The 21,142-nt window shown below is 35.0% G+C and overlaps 1 protein-coding gene across 1 annotated transcript in view; it reads left to right on the top strand.

Moving 5' to 3' along the window:
- Positions 1-21,142, top strand: part of LOC145280188 (uncharacterized) — a 152,756-nt gene that overhangs the window by 55,598 nt on the left and 76,016 nt on the right. Inside the window, exon 2 of the mRNA XM_080131951.1 lies at positions 16,960-17,083. Coding sequence (XP_079988077.1) covers positions 16,982-17,083 — 102 coding nt within the window. The 5' untranslated portion in view covers positions 16,960-16,981. The remainder of the gene's footprint in view (positions 1-16,959; positions 17,084-21,142) is intronic.

Raw genomic sequence — 21,142 nt, 5'->3', positions numbered from 1 at the left:
TTGAGAAGTGGTAGTGCCTATGTAAAAAAAATATTCATTACACCTGAAAGATGATACTTTGAATGGTCGGCTGTTGTCCGTTTTGAGAGATACTGGTACCCTAAATACGGCGAATAATAGAGTGAAGACGAGGTATGACGTTGTTTAGACAGAGTCTCGTACGTCAACAAGAGTATAACGTGATTATTTATCTGTGACATTAAGAAGATATTTTCCCTTTTGGAGAGCAACTGATAGTATGGGGAATTTGCAGTGGCTCTCTTGCCGGTTTGTGATGTGGAAAGTAATTATTTTACTTCTACTAAGGACTGCATGTTTATGAATCAAACAGTTTTTTCGGAAGAGTGCCATGGAGTTCATGATGCCTTGAACTCGACTTTTAAATCAGACCTTTTTATGTTTAAACAGTAAGAATGGAATTTGCATATCAAGTGACAAGATTGCTAGCATATAAAGAGAAGCAGCAGTCATTTTTTTGTCTTTTCTTCATTCTATTTGGTTGCACTGGACACTAAAGGCTGCTGAGAGAACAGATTAGTACCAACTTTTTAAAGCATTCAATCACATATCCAACAAGATTATTTACCTTATTAAGAAAGTAATGAGAATATGGAGACAGGAACTGACGGCTGAGGCACAACACTTGAGTAAGTTAAAAATAGACGAAGCCATCTTCAAAGGAGATTGTTTACTACCACTATTGTTTGTCGTGGCATTTACGACCCGTCACTGCCGGATGATTTACAAGTTCAGAAGATGAAAAATCGAAAACAAGCACCTAAAAGGCAGAGCACTGTGTTTTACTGTGTTTTACAAAAATTCACGAGAAGCCTCGTCGCTAATTCCCACTAGGAGCAAAAAACTAACCTAATAAATGAACTAGGAGAGAAAGTAAATGCTAGAAAAGTTCACCTTCTATGCCCTTTACAGATTTACAGATTCGATATGAATATTTATGACGTCAAATAGAGTCATCGTGTTGTATTATGTTTTGTGTTTATGATGTTATAAATGATATTTTCAGGGTCTTTCAGATTCCTTGTGGATGGCGGTATCATTATTTTGTGACGTCATTCATTCTTGCCGGAGACAAACAAGCAAGACTTGTAGTATTATATATATCAAGAAAATATAAAAGCTATCTAATCGTGAATAATATAATAATAATTTAAAAATGAGACGATTTAAATATAATAATCTATAATCTATTATAATAAAGTTCCATCTCTGTCTGTTTGTTCATAGTTTAATTTATATGTTCAAAAGGTACACGATTTCATAAAGTAATTTACCTACTGAAAACGGACACATTCTAACATGATTTCGATATGTACAATTTTTTCAAAAGGAATCTATTCAAGGAATAGCCTCATTTGTATATCACATTAACGAAATCTATTTTAATAATTAGCTCAATGTTATCGATTGTTTTTAATAGTATCGTCTTTATTGTTCTATTTAGAAATTTATTATATTTAAATTTTATTCATAGATTTTTAATTGACTTTATATTTAATTTAATTCCTTTTCAATTATTTTTTACCTACACCAGTTGCCTTTAAAAACGGAAGTAAGTTTATTTACAATATAAGAGTTATTTCCCCTTTAAGCTATTTCTCATTTAATTTTAATGGACAAAGTGGTGTATTTTATGCTTTCATAAAACAATATTCACTATCATGATAATCAAAAGTAGTTAGGATCTGTGGTGTACTTTAAATGGTATATAATAATAAATCCTCAATAGTTTTTTTCAATGTGGCGGGTACATACTACTTGCAATATAAAATATTATATTATATGACGTAAGATTGTTTTAAAGTTTAACGTTATTCCGTTGACAGGCAGGCATAAATCAAATATCTCTTATAATATAGTTTTAGAAGCAAAGTGTACTACTAATTTGGAAATTATACTTCATCTTTTTTCTAAGGAATAAAAATCATTCTGAGCGAGTTATTTAAGATTTTGTTTTAAAATAGTGCGATTTGCAGTTTTATTTCCTCCACACTAAAACGCGATTTAGGGGCGTACACTTTAATCAACAGGGGGGGGGTCATATAAAGACAATGTTTTCTAATTTTTTTATGGTTCATAACTACAAGGTAGAATGATAAAATTGTCGCTCCAAAGAAAACAACACTACAGCTTTATTTCAAAACTTTTATTGAAAAAAAAGTTTTTAGTAACTTGAATATGTAGTAGAGCTGACATTTACTCAATGTAGCCGCCTTCAGCATACAACACCGCCTTCATACGGTTCCGGAACTGGGAGTATACACAAACACCGGCGAGAGCTCGGAGAATACTTGTCTGATGGCGACGATCAGCCTGGCCTTGTGTGTTGTGGGAGGTCATGTTAATGATGTTCTCAGCATATGACTAAACGAAGTTGTCTAGCGTGTTCAGGTCGGGGGAGGAGCGGCCAAGCGAGAGAAGGATACAAAGTCGTAGCACTTCTTCTAAAGCTAAGTCTGGTCTCTTTGGACTTTTGAGCTGGCGCCGAGTCCTGCTGCCACTAAGGATCTGTCAGTGGCCACATGATTACACCAGGGGATCACCACATCCAGGTGTATTTTGGTGTTGACTTTCAAGCCGACTTCGAAGATGCGAGATGTCATGATGTGACCCTTACTTGAAACTTCACCAAAGACCATAACCGTGGCCGGAATCTTTTTTTTTTTTTTCATCACTTTGGGCACGCTGTGATCTGTAAAAAAAAAAAAGAAAACAAAACCACTGTTCATCAAGCGGAAATGGAATCCTGTCGTCTTTTCTGGGGTGACAATTTTATCGTTCCGCCCTGTATATATATTTTTTTCGGGATATACTGCGCAAGTTTATGTATTTAAAATCAATCCACACTGAAAACCTTTATATTACTCGTTTTATCATTTCTATTCCCATATCGGCGTCACAAACTAATTATTTCTTTGTTGCCATCATCCTCTTCCGGCCAAATGACAATGACCGGTCTTCAGATCCCTGCCATTTTTCTATTACGTTTAGTGGACATATGTAACCCAGTAGACGATCGCACTGGACAATATGGAGGAAAACATAGAAAAGTCTATATTTTATTACCCGGGATGATTTATCTTCTTAGCTTCAAGCGAAATGCAAATAACGAAGGCATTATTCACTCTCAAGTGACCTTATCTCATTTTCTAGTGATTGAGCAGATAATATCTATTCAGAATGCCTACCTGCCCGTACACACTGGCATTGTTTTGTTTATTGTTTCCCTGTAGAGACAATTGCAATGGATAGCAGGATGCATCTTGCGTTTTAGTAGGGGTCCAGAATCATGTATTCATTGTTGCGTTCGGCTATATCGCAATGCAACAACGGTTTTACCTGGATCAGCGAAGCAACATTGATTAGCAGTTAGACGAATGACTATTTGTGAATATCAGATGATCATACTCTGGAATTTGAAGTGACTGTAATATAACTTTATTACATAATATATTTTATTATCTATTGATGCTGCTGGGTGATAGAAAGCGATAAACTAGACCCAAAAGCCCTGTTTGAGCAAGAAGAAGAAAGAAAACCTATAAAATAAGTGTTGTCAGCTTGTATCCTGGTAATAATCAAGATAAATACAAGGAATAATTAACAAAAAGTGTATTAGCAAAATTATGTTACAAAAGTACACGTCATGATGTTGGTACCATAACTGCCACGAATCGCGATATCGATGTGCTTTTTTAACGAGAGAAGTTACTATTTATTAAGGACCGAATGCCACTCGATTATAAAGAGTAATATGTGTCAGGGAGTCTGTATATATGTGTATGTACAGAACGGTCTCTAACAAACTACTCTGTTAATTTTTTCCAACAGACTTTAAACTTGATAATAGTAATATGAAATCTGCGCAAATTAAAATTATATATATTATATTTAGGAGTATTTTACGACCGGGCAAGGACGGGCGGTCTGCTAGTCTTTATAATATTTTACATAGTTTTCTTTTGTCGCGAAATTATACGTAGAACACCCCAATATATTAAAGACGACCTGAGTAATTGGTACATCGGTGCTAAGTAACAGATGCCGTCAGGAGAATAGTTGTATCACCAAAAAGATATTATCTTCCTCACTTAGATTCTGTTAACGGAACCGAATGGTGAGATAATTCATGGTTGTTTTCTCATATTTTATTAACTTTCACAATAATCGACTCAGCTCATTATGAGATTACTTAATGGATGTGGATTGATATGTCTTTTGAATCCATTGAATTTTAAGCAAAAATCGCATGAGAATAAACACTACAAAACAGAACTGTCAAAATAGCACATGCCAGATATGACGTTCTAGTGAACTCTATGGCGCACCGCCGAAAAGAAAATCTGTTTCATAAACTCGTAGCCTTTAGTAGAAGAAAAAATCAGGAACTGCAACGCCTGCCAGATCAGCATTCACAAACTGGCAAAAAAGCCACAGCAAATGTCTCTACTACTAATTGCTCCATGGACAAATTTCATTGCTGATATTGGACACCTCCAAGATAGAAAGTATGTTCTTGATGTCACAAATGAATAATCAAGCTATATTCTTGTTGACATCCGAAACTCTATCTCAACAACATGTACACGGTAACTCAGGAGATATATTCCTCATTTGATTCGAACCAGAAATGATTTCCGTATATGTTAGTTTATTTTTAAAATTGTTTAAAACACATCGATGACTTTTGGATTATAATAATGTATTTAAAGGATACATTTAAGGCAGCTTTTACTTTCAACTAGCAACAAATAAAACAACATATAAAATTCCATATAAATAATCAATACTATATAAATATATAGAAAATATATACTACTTCATATTAAGTTATATCATTAAAGGAGGGGAGGATAATAATGTCCAAGACCAAGGCTCGATGGCCAATGTTTTTTTATGAAAATAACTAGTCTTAGCAATGACAGCCAGTGCAGGATCTACCACACATAAGTAGAGACCGGAAGACACCTGACATCTAGCTGTGAGGTTCCGCTTACGAAGATTAAAATCAGCATATAATGCGACTAAACATTATGTCTAGAGTACTTATTCACATTTAATTATGATTCATAAAATTATTAGATGATTTTTATTTTAGAAAATATCAGAAAAATATGGTTTACAACAAAAAATTAGGATCGGAGATCATTGGTTGTTAATGCTACGCGAGACATGAGCCTTTTAAGAATAGAAGAAGATGCTCTCCTTATTAACTAAGAAAGTCGTTTTCGGGTCAACAGTGGAACGAATATTGCAAGAAATATGAATCGTGCTTTAATAATCTGAAAGTAATAGTTATAAATTAATCATCGCGATATGTTTAAGCAATAACGATATGTACATGTTTGTATTTTGTTTATAAAAAACTACTACGTGGTTGGAAAGCGTTTCGTATTATATATGAGTTGGTTTCTGCATTCCACAATTTTCCTTAAAATTGTAGATATTTATTATTATTATTATTATTATTATTATTATTATTATTATTATTATTATTATTATTATTATTTTTACGAATGTCATTTTGTTTCCTAACAGACAATTTTTTTTCATACGAAAATCTTGTGAATATAAATACAAATTTTGTTTTCTTTTTACAATGTTTTTCACATCTACATATATATATACATGCACAATAACACTCTCACAACCACATACATGCACGCACATATACGTGTGTATAGTTATATAGGTATGTGTATGCTGTCATAAATCCATAGTACATGTGATGATAATATGCATAATTTGCAATATTTCTTGGCAGAATATTTATCGTTTTTATAACTGTAAAATTACCTGTTTTATTTCCAAAAATACCACATACTTCCACTATGTATATCTATATATCTTTCTATATCTATAACATAAGAGAGAAAAAGGAGGAGAGATAAAGAGCCAGATAGAGAGAGATTACTAAGAGAGGCGCGTATTCTTGTGCATGAAAAGACATTACAGTAAAACAAAACAGGCATCACGCTACTTGTCTGTTCCTTATGCATGTTTTCCAGTAATTTTCATGTGATTTCATTCATGTTCTTAATATCCTAAATTATGTCCGACAGATATAACTCTCCTAAAATAGTCTTACTTATAGAAGGTAGAAGATGATTTCCGCTCCCAGACGAGATCTAGAACTTGCTTACATTAGCTTCATAATACCAGCCGGACCGTAAGTGTTCATCTTTTTATTCCATACTTAAAAGTTTGCCCATTGCGCTTACTATGGTTAACCACTCCTTAACGTTATCATTACTAACTGTGAACAATTTGATTATCTGTCTCGGAAATAAAATGTATTTCTATGATGTACCACCACTGTTTGTTGCGTCTCATAAACGAATAAATACATTTCACTTACATTACTTAATAGTTACATGTATTGACGTACTACATTTAGATTTCACTCGAACGAACACCAACCATCAAACATCCTCTATCTGTATGAGCCGAGGTACATCCTAAAATGAAGTACTGATGATACAATTAGGCAGGATCTGCTCGGCGCGCCCTATGCTGCCTCGATACAGTTCAAAACTGACTTTGAAACCTAGTAGGTGATGTCATTTTTTCCCCCATGCCACCTCTTTCTCACATAAGAGACGTTGCGAACCTGCCTTCTTTATCATTATTTTCATGGCAACTTCTCATCTGAGTGAAATTGTTGATAGCGATTGCAACTGACGAATGTTTTTTGTGAAAGTCTAGCAAAGAGGGATCATAGATTTAAATTGTAGTCGGTCGGGATGCAGCAGCTGGGCTGCATCCCGACCGACTACAATTTCGTAGATTTGAATTCCAATGTAAAAAAGTTCTTGTTGAAATAATCAAATTCTATCCAATTTACACCATTAACGATTATTACACTACCACCTTACATTCATTAACCTTTATTCTCGAGTGACCTTAAGGCCTTGATAACTAGTGACTCCCTTGTAAAAAACAATCCATTATTCAAGAATACATTATCAAAAATCCTAAACGTTTCTTCTTCGCCGTCTAATTCGCTCCGTCGTCGCCGCACACTTCCTTTCATGGCCAGCTACACTGTTTACTTAATTATTAGGTTGACAATAAAGTGTCTTGCGGAATTTTTTATTTGGATTTCAATTGTTCTAAAGCAATCATATTTTCGTTTCAAAACATTGAATACAAGATGAAAAAGTAAATTTGCATGATTTTCTTATTTCAATTTAAGCTAAATCTAAAAGCTGCTTAAACAGCTCGCGATATCAACGAAGCATTTGGCTCAGGAACCACTAACGAACGCACAGCGCAATGGTAGTTTAAGAAATTTCGTGGCAGTAATAAGAGTCTTGAAGATAATGAGTGTAGCGGTCGGTTATCGGATGTTGACAACGATCAATTAAAAGCCCTAGTCGAACCAACAACTGTTCGAGAACTTGCTTCTGAATTAGACGTAACGTATACAACGATTTTCTAACCACTTGAGACAGATTGAAATGACTAAAAATTTGATAACCGGGTGCCTCACGAAGTGAACGACAACCAAAAGGAACGTCGTTATGAAGAGTCATATTTCTATCTTTTACGCAACATGAAAGTCCCGTTTATCAACCGGGTTGTGACTTGCGATGAAAAGTGGGTTCTTTACGAAAACCAGCGAAGCTCAGCTCAATGATTAGACCCCGACGAAGCTCCACGACACCAAAAAAAGGCCATGCTGAGTGTTTAGTGGTATGCCACCGGTCTCATTCATTACAGTTTTTTTTTATTTAGGCGAAACCATTACGGATGACAAGTACTGTCAACAAATGGATGAAATGCACCAGAAACTTCAACAACAACACCCAGTATTACTCAACAGAAAAAGCCAAATTCTCTTCCATGCTAATGCCCGATCGTACGTTGTTAAACCTACACTGCAGAAGTTGAACGAATTGAGCTACGAAACTTGCCTCATCCGCCATACTCTCTAGACCTCTCATCTTCCGACTTCGACTTTTTCAAGTATCTCGACAACTTTCTGCGTGATAAATTTTACAAAAACATTAGCGATATCAAAAACGCCTTCAGCGACTTCATCGTCACCGGAATGCAAGATTTTTTACGTTACTGGTATGAATGCAATTGTTCTGCATTGGTAAAAGTGTGTTGATTCTGAAGGGTCTTATTTCGATTAATAAATATTTGTTTGGGGCGAAATATGTTTATCTGAATTTAAAGTTTGAAACCGCAAGAACGGTTTTTCAACCTTATACTTGCTCTTAGAACTGTGACACAATGGTTAGAAAGTGGGATGTAACAGTCAGCGTCTTTATTCCCAGCAGAACTGGATACACTGAGTCTGTTTTTTTATCTATTATCTCAGGACCAGTGTAATAAATCTCAGTTGATGTGTTCTAATTCTAATAATATAAAATGATCACAAAAATACATCGTTTTTTTTTTTTTTTATTCTTTTAAGATTTTTATAATCGTCGGTCAGGATTAAACAGATTAAAAACGGATCTTCACTCTGCCTAGATACGTTCTTTTTAAGCGTTTTTTACCTAAAAAATAAAAGTAATGTACAGCCTCTCGAGTCATAACGAAAACAAACATTGTCTACTCTTTACAATCAGAGTCGAGCCTCGATATCCAATGAAGGTCACAAATCATGGGAAAATATAATGTTCAACAAGTACTTTGTTCTCTGTTCCATTTTTTTCTCAGTGACTAACGAGGCTCAACTAAGAATCTTTTGAAACCATCATAGTCTAACAAAAATAAACAACTTGAACATTAGTTAATAGAAAAGCTTTTTCAAATAGGTAGAAGGAAATCAATGTTTTTGGTATTTTTTTCTGTTTCATATTTAGTTCTTTTCAAGTTTTTTTTCCTATTCTAATAAATGTCAACTAAATCTTACTTTGCTGCTATTTTAATGAATTATCTTGTAAAAATGTTATTGTACCAACAATTGAACAATTATTACGCTATGGTCATGAGGAACGAGGGGCGTGTTGTGGCAAAGTGCAGCTCTGAACTCATTGTGGTTTCTGTTTTACAGGTGTTTGAACTGAGTTAGGTGTGAAATGGAGCCTGTTGAATGTCGAGCAGTGATCCGGTTTTTGTATTTGACAGGACGCACACCACAGGAGACTTTTGATGAAATGAAAGAAAATTATGGTGATAATGCTCCATCATATGACCTTGTAAAACGCTGGCATCGTGAATATCAAACATGGCCGGAAGTATGTGGAAACAGCTCCCAGACCTGGTCGCCCCTCCTTCTGCCATTGATGAGGCATCTGTCAAGTTGAGGCTGCCATTTTGGAAGATCGGCGCATTACTATTCGCCAAATAGCCCAAGATGTCAAGATTAGTACAGGGTCTGTGGAAACTATCATTCATGACCATTTGCATATGCATAAGGTGTCTGCCAGATGGGTCCCCAGGTTGCTCAGACCATTCCAGAAGCGAGAACGTGTCGAGTGCTTGAGGGTGAATTTGGAGATGTGCCAAGAAGCTGAGTCAAAGTTTTTCAAAAGACTGATTACACAGGATGAAACCTGAGTCCATCACTATGATACAGAGACAAAAGCCCAGTCAATGCAATGTGTTTTCTTAATAACAAAAATAATATTATTTTTTTTTTCAATTCATTTTTCATTGAAATATTTTGTAATAACAGAAATAAGATATTCTTCGTTTAGAAAAATTACTGATGTTTGTGCGATTTCCGACGAGACCGCGGTCCATATTCGCCATCGGGATCAATAATTTATATTTCTGTAACCTACAGTATTAAGATTTCTACGCATTGCAGATTTTTCTTTATTTCATAAAATAACAATTAGTTATTATTGATAATTTAAAAATAAAATTTAATAACATAGAAAATATGTTTTCACCTAATTTTTATATTTTGTACATATATCATACTATGTTAATAGTTTTATTAAATTTATACGATAAACAAAATCATAAATTATTTTTTATAAAAAGGAAACTAAAGAAATTTTTTTTTACTTTTGTGCATAAATTAATAAGACTTTACCATCTCACTTACCTACATCTGACTGACAGTTAAAGCAAAACGATTTCATTTTCCTCAAGAGGGACACGCAGAGGTCGCCACTAACAACAACCGCAACTGAATACCACCGCTAATGACTGCGGCCGCCAAAGCCACACACTCCCATGATCGCCAGTGATCATTGCCGAAAGTGACCGAGACTGTGCGATCGCCACACAGCAGCCACTGTCGGGCATAATAAGAGCTACCATTATACATAATCTTTACGTGTAAATCCGACTCACCATTTCACTATTACAACAAAATTTGAAACTACAAAACGATTATACAAGTCTAAATAACCCCCTTCCGGATATGCATACGTTGTTCTCACGGCAGATAATCGTGTGCTTATTTGTACAAAAATTCCAGCGATAACTTTCATTTATTTATTTTTTTAATTATATACTCTAATTAATAAGTGCCTGACAAATCATTTATTTATATCGGCTTCCAAGTTTTTAATAAATAATATCTCTTTGGGTCAGAAAGTTTCTAGCAATTTTACCACAATCAGTATTTACGTGATTCACATGCGATAATGCGTCAGATAATCATAGTTTTATTAATTATGAAGGGGAGTCTTTAACAAATCTGTTTTGGTTTGTGCCATTATTCACCCGGGAAACACCGGTACACGGGTTCTCCTAGTTATTTACATGAGTTACCTATTCTTCTTATCGCTTAGAAAGTTATTTTGAATTTTTCTTATTCAGCTGCCAGATTCTGACATTGAGTTTTACAAATACTTATAAAGATTGGGTGCTCTTCCACGTTTGTATGTGTTGTGGGGCAAACTTGCCTTTTTAGCTTGCTTTCTTGAAAACCTACTTGATTTTGTTCTTACTTTTTAAACATACTTTAAGATAAATCTGATAAAAACTAATACGCAGAAAGCATTGCTAGTGTACTCTGCAATTAAGCTTGATTTGCCTATGACCGACATGATTGCTCGATTTCAAATTTGCTTCGCTGAGCACTCTGACATTTATCAAAAATACAGGATGGCCAGACATATGGAGCCAAAGTATGGCCAATAGGCACTACAAAAATGTTTACAGGGCGAAATCTTCAGCCTAATTGATTCTGGTTATAGAATCGTAATGTGCAATATATTGACGAATCGGAGGGTATATATTTAACTTCTATTTTTGCCACTGCCTTCGTTAAATTTGCCTTAACAATTAATCTCACAAAATGTCGTCATTTGGAAGCCTGCATGCGGGAAAATGTTCTGTTCCACCTACGATATGTGTCACGGAATCCGATGAAAAGATTAATCATGGAATTAGCAATGCAGCTGACATCTTTGGAAAACTCTGACAAGAGACGTGATTCTAATCAAGTCTTAACCCTTCCACAGAATCCATCAGTTCGACGTTCACATGAAAAACGCCGTACATTATTGATGGAATAGAAATACAGGTCTTTAACACCTGTTGCTTGCAATTTCTATGATTGTCCTCCTCTGCTAAAAATTGACGGATTAATAAAGTAAAATATTTTTGGAACATGCACACACAAATATAATGTTTATGACGTTGTTTGTACTAAAAACGTTAATCGAATGAAACTACTGAGTTTATAAGATAGCGCTAAATAAAATATTGAACTGTATTTTTACATAATTCTTTTATTTATATAATGTTTTGCTACATATATACATACATATTTCAAAATTCAACTTCCACGTGTAGCAATAAGGATATCTTATATACATTCTAGAAAGCAAAATGTTTAAGTTGGAATGGAGGGAAAATAGCAGATATATGATCTTGCGCAAGTAACTGAGTAATTAATATATATATATATATGTATATATATATATATGTATATATGATGATTGCAACGTCTTGTCAGACGAGTGTCACTCTCTCAGACATTTCAAATCCATGAGCCGAAATGCCTGAGGGAGTATCTATAAAATATGATGTTACAGAGTCTTAGCTTTGTACGACAGCTAAGTCTCTCTCTCGGTTCAAAATGTTGAGATCAAGCAACAAGCAAGAACAAGATACCCAGCAACAAGCTAAACTGCACACCAGCTTAATTCTGGTAATGGTCTTCCGCTCTATGGTTTTTTTGAATCAGAGATTTGCTTCTCCTAGAAAGGTTGCCTTCACCACGGCTTACGGGAGCCCTCTCCACCCCAATACACATATACACACACACAAATATACACGGTGCTAGTTGGCCGTTGACCCAGAAAAAGTTCATTCACCCTTTGGAAGGTCTTGTTTTTACTCCTTCAGGGAGACTAGCCGCCCTCTTCACAAAACAAGTCTGGTTGGGGAACCAGATTAGTCGCCGGTGACCCGACCATGAGGCAGGTAGTACTGGGTTACATGGTACCAGTAGCACATGACATGACCTGACAATACATGATATATACATACATACATACATACGCATATGATGGCAGAAACTTAATCTATCTCTGGTTCAAAAGACGCAAACATGAGCGCAACTAGCAGCACGTGTCCAGTCACCACCATGAACCTTCTATAGTCCAGCACATCCACTGATGACCGGGTCCAAGTTGTGGTGACCTGAACACCTACCAGGCCAGCCCCTGGAACTTCCAGAGCCTTTATTGCCATTCACGCTCGCATCTGCATCAGTCCTCATTTAATGTCCGTTTGCCGGTTCAGACTACACACACACACACACACACACACACACACACACACATATATATATATATAATGCAATTTCTCAAATATATATATATATATATATATATATATAATTTAATTTTTCAATTGTTTTTGCAAGTGCATATGTATATTTTATTTCAATTAGCACCATTTACCAGTTAATTATTAATGATTTGCTATGAAATTAAACTTTATTTCACTATTGTGAATAAAATTGCTCGTTTTCATAAAGATAGACTATAGGATCTTTTAAAAGGACCAGTTATTTTCTGTTTAACTTAACATTATTTACGTTAGTTTTTGAATACATCAAATATATATTAATGTGTATTATATGAAAATCGGTTCGATAAGCAACATCACGGTATTTCATCGATTTTCTGTTAAAAATACAAAAGAAAAATAAAGGTGTATGCTTATATATTTTCATTTATAGGATTGGTTATAGTCCGTTTTATTTAGTACTAGCTGAAGTACCCGGTGTTGCCAGGATGTATTTGATATATTTGTTTTTTATTTTTGTTTTTTACAAGGTAGTCACCACTTATCAAGGCCGGAAGCCACTCGGGGATAAGGGTTATTGTTCGAATATTCCGTTCTCATACATAATTATTTTATTGATTAACCGAAACATTAATTCATAATGCATTTTTTTTTCAACATCCACTATAAGTTAGGATCAGTAGGTGTGTTTCATTTTATAAAGATCTTGCCAGTAGCCCTAATCCTCTTTTCTTGTTTAATCTTTTGTATTCTTGTCTTTCTTCTTTCAAAACATGATGTCAGAAGTGCAATTATTATTTTACATCTATAGTGCTTATTTGGAAACTGAAGATTACATTAGTAATATATAATGTTATTGAAATAATTAAAATTTAGTATCCTGCAGTGAAATTCTGAATACTGGTAAATCTATATGTAGCATTACTCTTGAAAAACGTTCACATAAAGAACATGTTGGGTGTGACCTCCAGCAGGTATGTAAATGTAGAATTTTTCAAGACTTTCAATGCAACCAACATACAACTGAACATGAGAAAAGCAACGTGTCTGAAGATTAAGTCCAACAACTTCGACGCTTTGTCCTTGAGCTTTATTTATAGCTGGAATCGAAACCAAAATATTTAGCGTGCCAGTCGCGTTCTCTACCGATGTTGTTATTGAGAAGAACACAATAAATTTAAATATTAACACGAAGAAATACATTTATGTGACCATGCGCCGAATGAAGTAAAAACATGTCGACCAGTTGAAATGAATGTTTCGCATTTCAGCTTGCCGATATATGTCGGTACGTGTTATTCACTAATCCAAAACAAGATTTATATCATTATAAACCATCCTTGGTGAATAATTACTATTTTCATGCTAATTTCAGTGCTATTTTACCAGTAGTTTAAGAGTTTACTTGTTAAATATTTAACCAAAGACATACATACATCTACTGTTTTATTAATATAGATTGTGCAAAGAGTATAAAAATAGGTATTTACATTTGATACTGCGAATGCTGGTGAAATCTTTTAAAAAGTACAACAAATTAATAAATATTCATAATTATACACATATAGTTATGTATATATAGGCACGCACATATGCAGGTACATTTTTGTATATATATATATATATATATATATATATATATATATATATATATATATATATATATATATATATATAAAAGTAATGCCTCTTATTTTGTTTCGCTCGAATAGATGCAAAGGAGATTGCAAATTACATTGTTATAATGACTGAATTGATGCATCTATGACCTGAAAGTTTAATTTCTTCGTTGCAGATATTGACGGTGTAAGATTCTAAGTAAATTGCCTTCTGTCATAGACGTTCCTCAGAAGCAGAGATGCGTCATTGAATTCTTGTCAAAAATGTATTAAGAATGGTAGTGACTATGTAGAAAAGTAAATTCTATGGCACATATGGTTACTCCTTTTTATGGTGTCACTTCTCATAAAAATATTAGGGAAAATTATCCTTCGCAGTAAGATTCATACAAATGCTAGAATTTTCAGTAATTGCATTTGTGTAGCGTAATAATGTTTATATAAATACAATCTGTATATCGATTTAATAGATTTATTGATTGTTGGATAGGACAGCATATATACCATTGATTAAATATTGGTTTGTTTTGAAATGTTTTGTTGTTTTTAATGTTTATTATTAAATGCATTTTTCCAGAAACAATAAACAAAAATCATATACACCAGACACCTCTCTTATAACCAGACACTCTGTTACCTACTCACACTAATAACACAATAATTTGCAACACTCAAAATAAACAAGGAATTTCAATAATACAAATTACATATCAAATGTAAAGCAAACATTAAAAACAAAAAAAATTCCAAGCAAACTCATATCTAATTGTCATCACGCAGATGTTGGTAACTCAACGAGATTTAAAGAAAAATTTAATGAACATAAAAGAGATACAAAAATAGCAGTTCGCTGAATGTATTATTCTCCTATTCATTTCAACATGATCATTGTTTTTACTTTAAACTTATTAAATCCTTTTTAATAAATTTCGACAAAGACTTCTAGAATAAGTAATTAGAAAGACACCAGTGAACTTATATAAGAAAACGAGAACTTAACAAATATAATTTCATATACACATCAACATTTTGAATTCTAATGATAATATTCAATAAAAAAGAACATATACATCATCATATATTTTAAGAATATAAGCTACATATCGTTATAAAAAAGTTCACTCATTTCAATACTTGAATACTATACATACTCGAAATACTAACGGCTATTTTTTCCTTCGAAAAAAAATGCATTCATTTTTATATTACAAATACAACTAATCTATTTTCAAATGAATTGTCTGGAAGAAGTCTTGAAATAAAGACGAAATGTTGACCATTTAAATAATTTGGGGTCGTTCATTTTCATTTCTCTCTCTCTCTCTCTCTCTCTCTCTCTCTCTATATATATATATATATATATATATATATATATATATATATATATATACTAGCAAAAGTACCTGTCATTGACGGGGTTCAAAAACAGCCTACAGAAAATGGACTTTGATTTATGAAAGTATGATAGGTTATGAAAAGGAAGGGTTATAAAGAGATAGTTTCGAATTTAGGGGGTATCAAAACTGAAGCAAAATACTATGAAAGTAAAAATAAAATAGATAAACCTCATAATTTATTATACTATACCTGTTCACACTGAAACACTTATCACAATATTCTGTTAAATTTTGTTAAACACTTATCACAATATTCTTGTTAAATTTTGTGACATATTTCCATTCTAAGGAGGTCAGGTCCGAATGAACACGGCATAATTTTATTATACCATATTTCTTCAAACTGAAACATAATTATCAAAGTATACTTACGCAGATAGATATAAAAAGTCTTTATTAAAGTTTGTGCTATTTCCATTCCATGGAGACCAGGCGCGAACGCAGACCCCACAATTTTATTATACCATCCCTATTTAAGTTAAAATATACTTATCAAATTATTCTTATGTACATCTATATCAAAAACACTTGTAAACATTTTTTTTTAATTTTTTATTTCCATACTTTGTGGACCAGGCGCGAACGCGGACCCCACAATTTTAATGAACCACCGTTCTGCCAGATCAAGCATATCCATTCCTCTGTCTCAATACATCTCCTATCATTATATGCAATCAGTTTTTTTTAAATAGTCAAACATATAAGAGTCTATTCGTGACCAGACACACACACACACACACACACACATTCAGCTTTTTGTTTTTTTAGTGTAGCAATAGTATTGGAGAATTGGTAAGGTGTCATTACTTAGGGGGAGGGGCGGTTCATCAGGAATTTGTTTGTGTTGGACTTGAAGACATCCAGGTTGAAATCGGGAGGAAAACAGGCAAGCGGAACAGCGTTCCACAGGCGTGCAGTTCTAAGAAGGAAGCTTTGTTCATGGAATCTACGTTTTGATTTAGGCACGGATAAGGAGTGGGGAAAATTATTGACGGTGGTTTCAGCTAGTCGGGTGTTTTTTGAAAAAGATTGGCGAGGGGGGACCAGAGAATGGAGCTCAGGTGAGCACTTGCCATGGAAATAACGATAAAACAACGACAGGCTCGCTACGTCTCTTATGTGTGTGTGTGTGTGTGTGTGTGTGTGTGTTAGACGCAAAAAGAAAGAGGTTGATAATTGTGTATTTTTATATTTGGTTTGTTTATATAAGATTTCTTATGTGTCAATTTTTTTTTACTCTCTCGCAGATACATCGTTATTGTCCACCCAATGCAATCGAGATCTTTATGTACAGTTGGTACGACAAAAAAGATTTTGACGATTCTATGGATACTCTCGCTGCTTATATCCTGCCCAACATTCTATATAATGGTAAGTCTGAAGTTTCTTTTTTACTTTGATCATATCCATATGTGGCGAATGCCGCCTTGATATCTAAGATTGGAGAATCACTCAAACTCATTATAACGAAATAAACTTTATTGTTTTTATCATATGGTGAAATGAAAGGTCCTTATTTCTTTCGTTTTAAGAAAGGCGTATGTTTGAAATAGTTGAAGTATGGTTAGAAAGTTGGGGTTTTTGTAGTGGGTGCGTATATAACCCTAGACGACTCTCTATCATTCAGGTTAACGTAATAGATAAACATTAGAATGTAACGGGGAATATATTTAGCTAAACTCCTGACCGGATAAACTGGCTTTCAAGATTGATAAATTGAATATAAAGGTTAATTTTCAGTTATTTTTACTGTGGAATATCCAACAAAGTCTCTAACATCATTTTTTTACTTGGGCGTCACGACTTATCACCGTCCGAAGGCCACTCGAGGATAATGGTTAATGACTGTAAGGTGATGGGGTAGTAATCATTTATGGTGTAAATTGGGCAGAATTTGATTAGTTATGAGGACGGCTTAACATGAATTTATTTACATTAGATTTGAAAAATTCCATGTTGCATTCAAACAGGAAGCATGCCAGTGGAGCAGTGTTTCAAAGCGAGCAGTTTTTTAGAAATGTTCATGGAATCGGCGTTCAGATTAAGGCACAGATAGAGAGGGGAAAGCATATATAGTGGGTGTAGCAAGTCGAGTGTTTTTTTTTTTGTTAAAATTTAGCAAGGGACGCCATAGATTGGAGTTCAGTCGAGCACTTGCCATGAAAACAGCGATAGAGTAGAGAAGGCTTGTGACGTCTCTTCTGTAGGAAAGAGGTTGCAGGGGATATATTATTGTTGTTTTGTATTCAGGCAAAAACGAGAATATAAAGAACAACAACATTCCGTTCTTTTTTTTAATTTTCAAACGTAAAACGTATATCATCCACTAGTGATTAAATTGAAAGAGATATTTTTTTAAATTGTTTGATTAATAAATGCACTGAAAACAATTTATTAAAAATAACCGTATGAAAAAAGAAGAATTTAATTCGCATTACTTGCGTTATTCACACTAATGTCCTCATATGTTGTGAGAATAATGACTGTTATTCTCACTATGTGGCATAACAGATAAAGTACTAAGTAAAAGTCCCGTTTTAAGTTACACTCTACTAGGGGTTGAAGGTTTAATATTCATTGCGAGCGACACTAAAAATAAAATTACGAATTACACAGCCATGTCTAACAGGAGCATGCTACCCCCGTAGGTGTATGCCCTTATATGTCGGGAGAGCTTGAAATACTATTAGGAGGATAGGATCCACTGTAATACTATTGCTTTCAGGTAGAGTGTAACTTTACGTATTAACGCAGAGGGGTTGCTTTTGGAAGGACCGTTACATCCTGGAACAGCAATACTAGCTCCCTGGAGGGAGGAATGCTAGTTACATTACTTTCAATGACCGAGTTATATCCGGTTGGGTTGACAGGTCTTCAGTTTGGAGTTTTGGCGTCATTAATTCTCACCAGATAATTATTTATCTCGGCTGGAACCATCAACTTAAATAAAACGCTTGTATGAAAGGGGCGACAAACCGCATTAATTTTTATTTTTCAGTTTATGAAGAAATATAATAACTCGAAAGTCGACAGAGCTGAACAACTGCCGCGAGTGGAGTCGAAATTGAAACAAAAAACGAGAAAGAGAGATAAAACAAGAGATATATTGATAGATAGCGAGGGGATATATAGAAAGAAAAACACGAACACATATCATCAAAAAAAAAAAAGACTTATTGTCATTAGATTTACAGATTCTGATGTCAACCAAGTTTTTTTTTTTTTTACTTTAGTTCAATTCGATGAATTTTGAGATCTAGATTACTTTGGCACCACAGATAACTTTTATAAACCATGGTCTTCCTGGTGCGGAACTGACATTTCGAAGTGTAGTGTCGTCACACCACACTAAAACAATAACATCTTCTCGATTTTACAAAGTGAAGAAAAAGTAATTCTTTTAAGTTTGGAGGGTTCCTTTAAAACGTCACCTATGATTGTGTAACAAAGGATTCCATTCAAACTTTCATGCAAATTATTGAGTTCGACAGAAAGATTCTCGACAAGATATACATGAAAAAGATTGGAGGTTGCATCGACCGAAAGATTTTAAGAATATTCAGGATGGGAATTCAAATAATGCAAATTATCAATCAGAAACATAAGTTCATACTGTTCAAGCAAAAGTTATCTCCAAACTTCGAAGGGATTATAGACATTAGATTGAGATGTGCAATAAGGCGTGGAATAGATACAAATTAAATTCAATACTATATTGAATTTAGCGGACCTTTTTAACCAAGTCATAACAAATGTGCCGATGTCAGTTGCTAATAAAAAAAATATGTAAAAAGACAACAGCAATGGTGCAGTGCCCTCTTCAGGTATCATTTATTGATTAGTTTAGAAAACTAGATTGCTCAACATTCGTGATCTAAATAGGCTACAAGATCAAAGTGTAGTATCTGTTCCGGCAGATACTGCACTTAAGATAATTTGTACCAGTCAATGGAGGGGAAACCCTCTATACTGGGACAATTATTATTTTTGGTAACCAGAGTGACCCCTTTTAGGGGAGCTGGTTTTTACCTCACATTAAAAACGGCCTTGTGCCTAATTTGCTCAGTGGGGGAGCAAATAAATACCATCTGTTCCGGCAGATACTGCAAGCTATGACTAGCTATGACTAGCAAAGACCAGATGTGGGGGCGACCCCACATGCCTGACCTTTAACCAGCTCCCATTTCCCACCTCTCGGGAGCTGGTCCCCTTTTCCCCTTCCCCTTCCCTTCACTCCTCACATTAAAAATCGGCCTTGTGCCTAATTTGCTCGGTGGAGGAGCAAATAAATACCATCTGTTCCGGCAGATGCTGCAAGCAAATACCATATGTGGGGGCAACCCCACATATAAGACCTTGGTCAATGTAGGGGCAACCCTTCATACCAATTGTCACTATCCAGCTCCCCTACTCCCCGGGGAGTTGGTCCCCATTTCCCCTTCACTCCTCACATTAAAAATCGGCCTTGTGCCTAATTTGCTCGGTGGGGGAGCAAATAAATACCATCTGTTCCGGCAGATACTGCACTTAAGATAATTTGTACCAGTCAATGGAGGGGAAACCCTCTATACTGGGTCAATTATTATTTTTGGTAACCAGAGTGACCCCTTTTAGGGGAGCTGGTTTTTACCTCACATTAAAAACGGCCTTGTGCCTAATTTGCTCAGTGGGGGAGCAAATAAATACCATCTGTTCCGACAGATACTGCACTTAAGATAATTTGTACCAGTCAATGGAGGGGAAACCCTCTATACTGGGACAATTATTATTTTTGGTAACCAGAGTGACCCCTTTTAGGGGAGCTGGTTTTTACCTCACATTAAAAACGGCCTTGTGCCTAATTTGCTCAGTGGGGGAGCAAATAAATACCATCTGTTCCGACAGATACTGCAAGCAAAGACCATATGTGGGGGCGACCCCACATATAAGACCTTGGTCAATGTAGGGGCAACCCTTCATACCAATTGTCACTATCCAGCTCCCCTACGCCCCGGGGAGTTGGTCCCCATTTGCCCTTCACTCCTCACTTTAAAAATCGGCCTTGTGCCTAATTTGCTCGGTGGGGGAGCAAATAAATACCATCTGTTCCGACAGATGCTGCACTTAAGATAATTTGTACCAGTCAATGGAGGGGAAACCCTCTATACTGGGACAATTATTATTTTTGGTAACCAGAGTGCCCCCTTTTTGCCTACTTTTAGGGGAGCTGGTTTTTACCTCACATTAAAAACGGCCTTGTGCCTAATTTGCTCAGTGGGGGAGCAAATAAATACCATCTGTTCCGGCAGATATTGCAAGCTATGACTAGCAAAGACCAGCTATGACTAGCAAAGACCAGATGTGGGGGCAACCCCACATGCCTGACCTTTAACCAGCTCCCATTTCCCACCTCTCGGGAGCTGGTCCCCTTTTTCCCTTCCCCCTCCCTTC

The sequence above is a fragment of the Euprymna scolopes genome, chromosome 7 (assembly GCF_053919585.1).
Source record: "Euprymna scolopes isolate OS-2025 chromosome 7, ASM5391958v1, whole genome shotgun sequence".
Classification (NCBI taxonomy): domain Eukaryota; kingdom Metazoa; phylum Mollusca; class Cephalopoda; order Sepiida; family Sepiolidae; genus Euprymna; species Euprymna scolopes.
This window is presented reverse-complemented; position numbering and strand designations above follow the sequence as displayed.